Here is a 12,851-nt window from a genome sequence, read left to right as displayed (position 1 = left end):
AACTTCATTAATAATTGTAATTAAGCAAATCTGGGTAGAAGTTATATGCACCCTAGGTGGCCCTACCTTCAAGCCAGAAAGAATCAAAATTGGTGAAGAATTAAGGGAGAAGCAGCAATTTGTGTGGGAACTGCTCGTTAGGGCTTAATAATGAAGATGTGGAGTAATTAATTGCAATTATGCAAATTTGAGTAGAAGTTATATGCACCCCAGGCAGACCTACCGTCCTGCCAAAAAGAATAAAAATCAGTGGAGAATTGAGAGAGAAGAAGCGATTTTCGTGAAACGTGGACGTCGCCGGACAACACACGATGGCATAAACTCATCACCTGTCAGCCGGATGAGCGAATAATAATAATAATAATAATAATAATCTACACATTAGGGTTGTAAAAGAAAACAAATACTGTATGCTAATCAGAATGAATAGATGTTCTAAACAAATACAAACCGATATGAATAGGAGGTGCACTATGTTTTTAGAAAGCTTGCCAGAATGGTTCATCTGTTTGAGATTAGAGGTGTGCACTGGGATTCTATGGAGCCCCCTAAGGGTCATGATGGGTATTTTTTAAGCTACTTTTGTGAGGCTTTGCACCGTTGCATGACCCCCATTGCAATGGTAACTATGCCGCCATGACAGGAGGCAGCTTGGAGTGCTTCATTCAGCCAAGTTCGTTGTTACTGATCAGTATGGGAAGGTTTTGCTGTGTTTTTAGATGTGCAAATCGTTTTGAATGAAACGAAAAGACATCAGATTTGTTTTAAATTTCATCTCATCTCATTATCTCTAGCCGCTTTATCCTGTTCTACAGGGTCGCAGGCAAGCTGGAGCCTATCCCAGCTGACTACGGGCGAAAGGCGGGGTACACCCTGGACAAGTCGCCAGGTCATCACAGGGCTGACACATAGACACAGACAACCATTCACACTCACATTCACACCTACGGTCAATTTAGAGTCACCAGTTAACCTAACCTGCATGTCTTTGGACTGTGGGGGAAACCGGAGCACCCGGAGGAAACCCACGCGGACACGGGGAGAACATGCAAACTCCACACAGAAAGGCCCTCGCCGGCCACGGGGCTCGAACCCGGACCTTCTTGCTGTGAGGCGATAGCACTAACCACTACACCACCGTGCCACCTGTTTTAAATTTACCAAAAGTAATTCATCATCGGGGAAAAACTAGCAAGATTTCTAAACATAGAATGAAAAAATGGCTTGCAAACATACAAAGTGCAGCAAGGTGATCATTCATATACAGTGAGCATGAGAATTACATTAATGGCATTTAGCAGACGCTCTTATCCAGAGTGATGTACAATATTCCCAGAGCAGCCTGGGGAGCAGTTGGAGCCAAGACTAGTTTCTGAAGCCAATGGTGTACTTACTTTCTCCACAGAAGAACATTAAATCTATTGAGCACCTCGCTGCACTTTGTCCCTTACGCTCATGTTCACTTCTTTGTACAAGAATGAGCACTTCGCTGCAGTTCTGAAATTTAATTTTTTTTCCTTACCTTCATGGAAATGAAGTGAGCATACCATTGGATTTTTTACCTCTCCATTCGACACCGTTTTAACCTGTACTCAGAGCGAATCATGCGCGAAGCATTGCAGGATTTCACCGGTGAGATCTATGTGGGAGGCAGGCGTATCACCAACTTACACTATGCGGATGACGTGGCTCTGGTGGCGAACTCTATGCGCGAACTGGAACAACTACTGAGACGTGTAATGGAAGCCAGTGAAAAAGCTGGTCTGTTCTTGAACGTGCAGAAGACGAAATTGATGGTGGTCGGCAAGGATGAGAGCACTGATGACAATGACAGTTTTGTACCGGAGACGCTGGTGGTTGATGGCGAGGTAGTGGAAGAGATCGAGGCTTTTAACTAGCTAGGAGTGATGATCAACCCAGACAGCAATGAGACAACCGAGATACGGCGGCGACTTGCTATTGCGAAGACGGCAGTTATCAGCCTAGCCCCTGTATGGACGGACAGGAACATCCATCAACGCACAAAGCTACGCCTCCTCTGGTCACTGGTGTTTCCGATTGCCACCTATGGGGCTGAGTCTTGGGCGCTGAAAAAGTCTGATTGGAAGAGAATCGAAGCGTTCGAGAACTGGTCTTACCGCAGAATGTTAAGGATTAGCTGGACTGAGAAGAAATCGAACATCTACGTGAGGCAACAGATTGGAGGCAGCTGGAATCTGATGAAGTATTGTGACAAGCTGAAGTTGCGGTATTTTGGCCATGTTATGAGAGCGGAGGGAACAGTGGCCGATTTCATCACTGGCATGGTCTTCGGAACGCGACGAAGAGGCCAGCAAAAGACGCGTGTGATGGACGGAGTGGTGGCCTTGACCGGGATGGGGCTTTCGACTGCTGCCTGCACGGCGAAAGACAGAGAGGGCTGGAGGGATATTGTGCGATGGGCCACGGACGCTCAGCCCCCCTGAGTCATCCCACACCACGACGACGTTCGACACCGAGTCCCGCCGAATGTTTGCAAGCCATTTTTCCTATCTATGTTTAGAAATCTCTTTAGTTTTGTCCCCCGATGAGGAATTACTCTTGGTAAATTAAAAAAAAAAAAAAGTCTGAGGTCTTTTGTTTCATTCAAAACAATTTGCACATCTAAAAACACAGCAAAACCTTCCCATACTGATCAATAACAACTAGTCTGAATGAAGCACTCCAAGCTGCCTCCTGTCATGGCGGCGTAGTTACTGTTGCTATTGGGGGGTTGTCATGTGACTGTGCAAAGCCTCTATACTTTTGCTTTACTTTGCGTTAACCCTAACCCTTCTTGCGAGGGAATGCAAAAATATTACGAGGGAACACACATTGGCATGCCGGTTGTGTAGTGGTTAGCACTGTCACCTCACAGCAAGAAGGTTCCAGGTTCGAGCCCAGTGGCCAACGGGGGCCTTTCTGTGCGGAGTTTGCATGTTCTCCCCGTGTCTGTGTGGGTTTCCTCTGGGTGCTCCGGTTTCCCCTCGCAGTCCAAAGACATGCACCATGGGGGTGGCCTTGGCCTGAAGTGTCCTTGAGCAAGGTACCTACCCCCTAACTGCTCCCCGGGCGTTGGGTATGTGTGTGTGCTCACTGCTTCAGATGGGTTAAACGCAGAGGAGGAATTTCACTGTGCTCGAGTGTGCATGTGACAAATAAAGGCTTCTTCTTCGGAGACAGCTCCATCTCCAGAGGAGACCAATTACAACCTTGAACCCCTTCTGGTTTAGGCCACGCCTACATCAGGTTAAAATCTGAACACCGATACTGATTCCATTCCACCCCTAGACGCCCATGTAATCAATCAAACACTGATCCCCACCCTTTTATTAAATTAGAGACACGTTTTCCATTCTTTTCCTTTCCACACACACAAACTATTTAGCTTTGTTTTAGCTCTATTTACCGCGCAAACAATTTGACACATTGTTTGGATGCTTCTGAAGCACCATGAGGAGTCGTTTTATTTTAAGGCGGTTACATAAACACAGAGTGGGACTCGAGGAACAAGTCAACCCTGATTCCAAAGCTGCCAGGAAAAACAAGAAAAACGTGGTCGTTTAATACAGGTTCAGAGCATCACGCAGGTTGAAAGAACAGAACTAGAACACAAAGTGCATATTTACGCTCATAAAAATGAGATGACGTGAGCAATGGTGGCCCAGAAATATCTCATCTCATTATCTCTAGCTGCTTTATCCTTCTACAGGGTCGCAGGCAAGCTGGAGCCTATCCCAGCTGACTACGGGCAAAAGGCAGGGTACACCCTGGACAAGTCGCCAGGTCATCACAGGGCTGACACATAGACACAGACAACCATTCACACTCACATTCACACCTACGGTCAATTTAGAATCACCAGTTAACCTAACCTGCATGTCTTTGGACTGTGGGGGAAACCGGAGCACCCGGAGGAAACCCACGCGGACACGGGGAGAACATGCAAACTCCACAAAGAAAGGCCCTCGCTGGCCACGGGGCTCGAACCTGGACCTTCTTGCTGTGAGGCGACAGCGCTAACCACTACACCACCGTGCTGCCCTGGCCCAGAAATATGAAAAGAAAAATACAAGTACAAATCAGCTAAAGAGAAGGCAGATGGGTTCATCATCCAAAAGCGAGATCACAAGCCTCTCCTCATCAACAGTAATGCACCAAATCCAAATCAATATTCATATACACACACCCTAATGGCGGAATCCTACAAAGGCAGATCAACAATAATAGTGAAAATGAGGCACCGTTGCTCATTAATAGCACTCACAAAGCCTCCATTAGTGAATCTGACCGACAGTGACTTATCAGGACTTCTTGATCTAACCACTCGAACCATGTCATCAAATACGAGTTGAAATACAGTGAGGCGAAATGTGACACTTTTGAACATCTTCATTAGTTTTTATCCAACGTAATTAAATTCCAGATGAATGTACATTATATCCCGCTGAAGGTGGTTTATACACGTTTTTAATCCAACACATTTATCCCCTGATTTGATTCACGTTCAAAATATTGAATAAATTGAAAGTTTACACCAATATACACTCACCGGCCACTTTACTAGAAACTTATTCTTGACTCTAAGATTCCTGTTCTTGGATACAGGAGTGGAACCCAATGTGTTCTTGTGCTGTTGCATGCTGAGATGCTTTTCTGCTCACCACGGATGTAAAGAGTTGCTGTGAGGCACTATATCCTTCCTGGCAGCTCGAACCACCTCGAATCTGTCCATTTTCCTCTGACCTCTCTTATCAACAAGGCGTTTGTTTCCACCCACAGAACTGTCGCTCACTCGTCAATGTTTTTTGCACCATTCTGTATGTGTGTGAAAACCCCAGGAGATCAGCAGTTTATGAAAAACTCAAACCAGTCCATCTGGCACCAAGCGAAAGTCGCATTTTGAGATCGCAATTTTCCCCCATTCGGATGTCTGAACATCGTGAACATTAACTGAGGCTCTTCGTTTGTATCTGCATGATTTTATGCCTCGTGTTGCTGTCAAGGGATTGGCTGATTAGATAACTGCATCAAACAGCAGGTGGATGGGTGGTCCTAATAAACTGACTGGCAAGTGTACGGTAGATATTGCCACAATCTGCTTCTCGTTTGCATGAAGCTGCTAAATCATCGACTTTTCTTCCTGCTCTGATCGCACTCAGTGCGTTTACATGCACATAGAGAAAATCGAATTTCTGCCGTTGCTCGACTGAAATCGAAGTTCTAAATGCCATGGAAACACCTTAGCTAGGCTGAAATCGAACCGAACTTGATTTCTCGTAATCGAGCTACACGACCTAGATTATGCGATTGTAGCCGAGCTACTTAGTGAATGTAAACCCTATCGAGCTACGTAGTCGAGCAACTTACTTCAGCACTGCCCCTTCCGGAAGTGACGAGTGACGAGACCACAAGCGGGAAACACAACAGCCTCGGTCGGCATGACAACGAATCATGACAACGGCATGAATCTTTTCTTTTTGTGGCATTGTTTGCACTGTTAAAATTTAGCTCACTTACTGTATCACCAAATACATCTGTACAGCTGTTGCATAGTTGTGAATTGTGTACATAAACAAGTCACTGTATGTGTGTGTGTGTGTGTGTGTGTATATATATATATATATATATATATATATATATATATATATAATGTCCAACATCTGAAGAATGTCAATAAAAACAAAACAATTGAACTTTTTGTGTGTTTATTAAGACATAAGTTAAATTGTAAGCAAAAAATGGACTTTAGAAAAATATACAATTGTGCAAAATAAGTTGTCTTACAAAACAGTGGTCTGCGCAGGACAGTTTGTAGCCATACAGTCTGTTAGAGCAAGCCTAACAGCTTGAGCACGGAACTTGTGAACACGGAACTGCCAGTGTTGCCAGATTGGGCGGTTTTAAGTGCATTTTGGCGGATTTGAACATGTTTTGGGCTGGAAAACGTCAGCAGTATCTGGCAACACTGATGATAACTTTGTTTATACTCTTGAATAGCTCTTCTGCATGACGTCAACCGGAAGTGTACCAACACGATGGGGCGTGTAGCCCCACCTGTGGCTCGGGTGCACAATGTACCTCACACAATAGCTCGATTTCCTTGTGTGCATGTAGGATTGGATTTCTCTGGCACCCCTGCTGGGACCCTTAGCTCGATTACCGACAGTAGCTCGATTTGGATGTGCATGTAAACGCACTGAGTGTTTCTTACGGTTCTTGATGCCCAGGATGTTCACCTGTCTCTTTCAAAAATTAATGTCCCCAACACTATTTGCTCTGCGAGAATCCATTTTCCACAAGTCATCTTCCGGGTATTTATTGGAGCCTTAGAGCTTTTCAATCCCTGAACTTTATACCAAGTCAGCACCATTAGGTCCAAGTTAACATAATTTCTAAACTTGCTTGCGTTTTTTTTTTGTTCACGTCAGATTCAACCCGTTCAATTAGTCACTGCAATGTGATTAAAAAAAACATTTAAATAAAAATACATATCTCTTGGCTGTGCTTCCCAAACCCGACTTGGAGAACCAGTGCCTTAAGGCATTTTTCAGCACTTTCTCCCAGACAGATAGCTCTGCAGTTGTAGCTGCCAAAAGCTCTAATTCTGTATCATCTTGTGATCCTTCCTTCATCAATCATTCCACAAACCTAATCCAACTTTTGATGATCGTACAACATTTTGCAAAAGCTTAGAGGAGTAGCTAACTCAATAAATGTCTATCATGGTAGTCACTCAGCAGTAATGGATTTCCCAGCTCTATTGTTTCGACGCAGTTAATGCATAGTTGACGGGGAAGGAAGTGAAGCGCAGGAGTGCGTGGTGTGTGTGTGTTACCCAAGCTCCTTGTTCTGTTTCTGTTTTCTGCTTGCCCGGTATTATATAATCGCAGGCAAGTAAAAGAGAGCGAGAAAGAAAGACAGAGACAGAACGAACCTCTCACTAGTTTCATTACAGATTCACCTTGCTTTGCTGTATTTCGGACCCAAGGGCTTTACATTTGGCACAGCCGATGAGAGCTCGGTGTTCCTTCCAAGGCTTTCTAAGTGATTCATCACCTTGTGCTCCTGTATATGTAAAATCCAAATATTCAACACTCTAGCCAAGCAATAACCACTTTACCAACAGATCTCATCTCATCTCATTATCTCTAGCCGCTTTATCCTGTTCTACAGGGTCGCAGGCAAGCTGGAGCCTATCCCAGCTGACTACGGGCGAAAGGCGGGGTACACCCTGGACAAGTCGCCAGGTCATCACAGGGCTGACACATAGACACAGACAACCATTCACGCTCACATTCACACCTACGGTCAATTTAGAGTCACCAGTTAACCTAACCTGCATGTCTTTGGACTGTGGGGGAAACCGGAGCACCCGGAGGAAACCCACACGGACACGGGGAGAACATGCAAACTCCGCACAGAAAGGCCCTCGGCGGCTACGGGGCTCGAACCCGGACCTTCTTGCTGTGAGGCGACAGCGCTAACCACTACACCACCGTGCCGCCCCACTTTACCAACAGATATCGACCCAAATGCATTTTATTTTTTCCTAATTTAGGGATTAATTGTACATCCTAATTGAAGGAAAGTTCCACAAATCGCCTCGTCAGTAAACCTCATTCCTGCAGATTTCCGTTGGCCGTCCTGCCATACGCACATATGGGAGCATTTTGCTCTAATTTCTCATTATTCCACGCACTCGTTTTTCCCCCCCTCCCTTCTCTCTCTCTCTCTCTCTCTCTCAGATGAAACAGCTCTGATTATAATTATAATCCAGTCTGCCAAACCTTTTCACTTCACTACAAAGCTTTAGTGGAATAAATGCATCAAAGCCACTCTGGAAGCAACACAAATAGAAAATTCACATTTAACATCTTCACCATGCGTAGTCGTAATTTAACTAGGATTGGACAATGTGCTACAGACCCAGGACCTGGAGGCCTGTGTTCGAGAATGTGTCGAGTGTCTATTAAGCTAACTACTTGGAGAAAACTTGTGCGCAGTCGATGTATCCTAAATAACTGAGTTCGGGTTAGAGTGCGTGTGCAGAGTTTCGATTGTTTTCCACGTGTCCGCCCAGCTTTCCTTCAGGGTCTCTGGTTTCCTCTTTCCTCGCAAAAACATGTTCGTAGGTAGATTTGCGACTGTGTTTTTGTTTGTGTGGTGCCCCAAGATGGGCTGTCGTCTCATCCAGGGTGTGTTCCCGTCTCTCACCCAGTGTTCCCAGGACAGGCCCCGGATACGCCACAAAGCTCACCAAGAGAAAGCGCTTACTTCAGATGTTGGATTCCACCTTTTTGTGATTAATGCATACTGGAATTGAAATGCTCCATTATTTATGTTTTCATGGTGTAGATCTCACCTCGTCTCACCATCTGTTCTGAAATAGTGAGCAACAAGGAATCTCCCGATTTTTTTTTTTTTCCCGTATCAGCTCATACTGTGATATCCTCTCAGGCACCCCGAGCATGGTGTGGGTTTTTTTTTTGCACAGAAATTTGCGCAACGTCAAAGAGATGAAGCACAAATAAAGGAAAATTATTTAAACTAATTCCAATACAAAAAAGGCTGGCAAGGATCTTTACAGGGGCATCCCAGAGCATCACTACCATGAAAATGTAGATGTAATTCTAAATCCGTAAAGAGATATGACCCAAAACACGTTTTTGCTCATTGTGGCGCCCCCTAGTGGCCAAATGACACCAAATTTGATGAGGATGCATGAACTGGTGCTGAAAGTCATCTCAACAAATACGGTCTTGATACGTCAAAGCGTTTCTGAGGTATGAGCCAAAATACGTTTTTGCTAATTGTGACGCCCCCTAGTGGCCAAATGACACCATATTTGATGAGGGTAGTTTGGATGGTGTCCAAAGTCATGCCACTAAATATGGTCTTGATATGGTCAAAGTGTTTCCGTGATATGAGCTCACTTCCTGTTTGGTGGCTTCGCCATCGATTTTGATTGGCTGCCACGGGCGAACGCTTCGACGTATGAGAGCGAAACGAATATTATTCATTAGGCATGGACTGGAGATCATGGTGCCAAGTTTCGTGATGATCGGACAAAACATGCAGCCAGGGTCACTCTACCTTCACTTTGGACAAAATTCAAAATGGCGGAAAATCTAATTAGGTGGAGAATGACATCATAGGGTGCGTTGGAATCGTCTAGCTCCAAGAATACCAACGGCACCAGACTTATGAAAATCGGACGCACGGATCAAAAGGTACGTGCATGAACGCATGTAAGACTGTGATCAGTTGGTGGTGCTAGAGCGTGAGACGTACCAACATGAAACTTGATGAACTCAATCAGGGTCCACTCCTCTATCAGTATACCATGTTTCATGACTTTACACCTTACGGTTTGGCCTACAGAAGGAAAAATCTGTTTTTTGCGTCGCGCGCCCATTCATTTCAATGGGGAAAAAATTAATCCTTTAAAAAAAACCCGGGATCCAGAAGGTGATCCGGATCACCGCCAAAATTTAATGGATTGTTACTTGTGCCCAGTCACATCTCTGGAAAAAATTTCAGAGCAATCCGTTCATTACTTTTTCCGTAATGTTGCTAACAGACAAACCAACAAACAAACCAACGGTACCGAAAACATAAAATTAACTTCTGATTTTCAAACAAGAGACATACAAAACATAAAACGACATTCAAATAGAGAAAAATAAGCTCTAAAGAAAATAATTTACATTTAATTGTTCTAAAGAAAGAGACATGATAAATGTAACCATATTTAATTTAAAATAAATAGCTTTAAAAATAGTCATTTCATTCAAAATTTTATTCTGCTCTAAAAATTACAAATTAAATAAAATATAGACTTAAAGAATCTAATTTTATCAGGAATTAAAATTTAGCTTCAGATTCTTCAAGAAAAAGATGTGCTGAAAGAATTTTTTAAAAATTATAGACAAAATAAAGACTTGCACAAATGACCAAGAGACATAATTAAAGGGTAACAATATCAAAAAATAAGAAAATTAACTACAATTAAATAATAAAAAGATGTAGCCTTAGCACATTAGCCTAACTTCATGAGAAACTTCTGAATTTCCAAAAAGAGGCATGATGAACATATTTTATTTAATAAATAAATAAATATTCAAAAATTAATGAAAACTATGATTGGGGAAAAATTATATATGTACACTACATTTCACTTGAAATGAAAAATTAACTTAAATACATAAAGGAGTAAAATAATGTTTTTAAAATGTGTATAGAAATTAAACAATTAATTGTACATTCTTCTCATATTAATGAAGGGTAATTTAAGGAACTGACAGCTGCTGAGGGCTATTAGAAGGTACTGAGGGGTACTGAAAGGCATGGAAAGCTACTGAGAGGTACTGAGGGGTACCAAAAGGCACTGAAAGCTACCAAGAGGTACGGAGGGGTATTGAGAGGTACTAAGGGGGTAGTGAGGGGTACTGAAAGCTACTGAGGGGTATCGAGAGGTACTAAGGGGATATTGAGAGGTACTGAAAGCTACTGAGGGGATACTGAGAGGTATTGAGAGGTACTAACGGGATATTGAGGGGTACTGAAAGCTACTGAGGGGATACTGAGGGGTATTGAGAGGTACTAAGGGGGTAGTGAGGGGTACTGAAAGCTACTGAGGGGATACTGAGGGGTATTGAGAGGTACTAAGGGGGTAGTGAGGGGTACTGAAAGCTACTGAGGGGTATTGAGAGGTACTAAGGGGACATTGAGGGGTACTGAAATCTAATGAGGGGATACTGAGGGGTATTGAGAGGTACTAAGGGGGTAGTGAGGGGTACTGAAAGCTACTGAGGGGATACTGAGGGGTATTGAGAGGTACTAACGGGATATTGAGGGGTACTGAAAGCTACTGAGGGGATACTGAGGGGTATTGAGAGGTACTAAGGGGGTAGTGAGGGGTACTGAAAGCTACTGAGGGGTATCGAGAGGTACTAAGGGGATATTGAGGGGTACTGAAAGCTACTGAGGGGATACTGAGAGGTATTGAGAGGTACTAACGGGATATTGAGGGGTACTGAAAGCTACTGAGGGGATACTGAGGGGTATTGAGAGGTACTAAGGGGGTAGTGAGGGGTACTGAAAGCTACTGAGGGGTATCGAGAGGTACTAAGGGGATATTGAGGGGTACTGAAAGCTACTGAGGGGATACTGAGAGGTATTGAGAGGTACTAACGGGATATTGAGGGGTACTGAAAGCTACTGAGGGGATACTGAGAGGTATTGAGAGGTACTAAGGGGGTAGTGAGGGGTACTGAAAGCTACTGAGGGGATACTGAGGGGTATCGAGAGGTACTAAGGGGGTAGTGAGGGGTACTGAAAGCTACTGAGGGGATACTGAAAGCTCCGGAGAGGTACTCACCGTCCCAGTTCCGACTCCAGCTCGTAGAAGTCCTCCAGCGTCTCTTTCTTTGAGCCATCAATCCAGTATTCCGGAGCTGCGCCTGGCCTGGAGCTGATCATACTCACTTTGAGCATCTCAGACGCAGTAATCCTGCCTTCCCTGATCTCTCTCTCTCTCTCTCTCTCCCTGCGGTGTGATTTCCCTGCTTCACTTCAGTGTGGAGTTGCCTTTCCGTCCCCTGAGCTCAGGTTCACGGAAAACACACACACAGGCTCGGAGAAGTGTCCGAAACGGTACTGACAGAAACAGCGAGCACTTCGCGGGTTTGCTGTGAATGCGCGACTCTGAGGCTACACGCCTTCACCCATAGCAGCGCATCTCCCTGCTCTCCCCCACAGCAGCGCATCTCCCCGCTCTCCCCCGGTGTGAAGGGGCGGCCGCTGGGCTTCCACTGGGTCTTAATGTCGCTAATGTTCCGGGGATTCAGCGCGCGTCACTCCACCGGCGTTACATAACACACCGAGCACCGAACTGCACTGCACTGCTCTCAGCTCACACACACACAGCATGGCAGCAGCAGCATAACAATAATACATGAACATTTAAATGTAAAAATAATTGTGCGAAAAAAACTCACTTGGGAAAATAAAGTGTAATCACATACTGCATTACAATTAAATGGCCTAATGACAGTTTAAACCCCACACCATCTCTGATCAGATACTAATGTTTTATTTGTGAACCTCTGTACAACAAACTACTGGGGTAATTAAAGCCAATTTATCCAGTCTAAGTGTTTTAAAGGTTTTTACAGTTAGGAGTCATTTTGCAGAATAAAAAAAAAAGGAGAGAGAGAGAGAGAGAATGCCTCTGCTTTACTTAGCAGTTTGAGTAAACACTACTGAGAACAGGCTTGAAGCCTCCCCCCTTCTTCTTGGACTCTAATGTGTCTTGGCTTGGACCACTGCTCTGGAGCTTCCCTCCACAGTGCAGCCCATCTGTTCTAGACCTGCTCCTTACCAAGCATCAACCTGCATGTTTCCTCATAACACACACACACACACACACTCCTTCTCTGCCTGCCCCAAGCTTATCTATCCATACACCCACATATGAGCTTTTTTTCCCCTTGGAATATGGATATACAGCTTACTTTAGTTTGCTGAAAGGAATACTTCATATTTTAACCCAATTTCTCTGTAGCTTACAGCATGTACACGACCGTTCAAAAGTTTGGGGTCACCCAGACAATTTTGTGTTTTCCATGAAAAGTCACACTTTTATTTACCACCATAAGTTGTAAAATGAATAGAAAATATAGTCAAGACATTTTTCTGGCCATTTTGAGCATTTAATCGACCCCACAAATGTGATGCTCCAGAAACTCAATCTGCTGAAAGGAAGGTCAGTTTTATAGCTTCTCTAAAGAGCTCAACTGTTTTCAGCTGTGCTAACATGATTGTACAAG

The 12,851-nt window shown here is 44.1% G+C and overlaps 1 protein-coding gene across 1 annotated transcript in view; it reads right to left on the bottom strand.

Annotated features, from left to right (window-relative positions):
• Positions 1 to 11,768, bottom strand: part of camk4 (calcium/calmodulin-dependent protein kinase IV) — a 60,568-nt gene extending 48,800 nt beyond the window's left edge. The window contains exon 1 of the mRNA XM_060913376.1: positions 11,402 to 11,768. Within this exon, the coding sequence (XP_060769359.1) occupies positions 11,402 to 11,517 (116 nt within the window). The 5' untranslated portion in view covers positions 11,518 to 11,768. The remainder of the gene's footprint in view (positions 1 to 11,401) is intronic.
• Positions 11,769 to 12,851: the final 1,083 nt, after the last annotated feature.

This window comes from Neoarius graeffei, chromosome 28, assembly GCF_027579695.1.
Source record: "Neoarius graeffei isolate fNeoGra1 chromosome 28, fNeoGra1.pri, whole genome shotgun sequence".
NCBI lineage: Eukaryota > Metazoa > Chordata > Actinopteri > Siluriformes > Ariidae > Neoarius > Neoarius graeffei.
The sequence above is the reverse complement of the archived record's forward strand: the minus strand, read 5'-3'. Positions and strand labels throughout refer to the sequence as shown.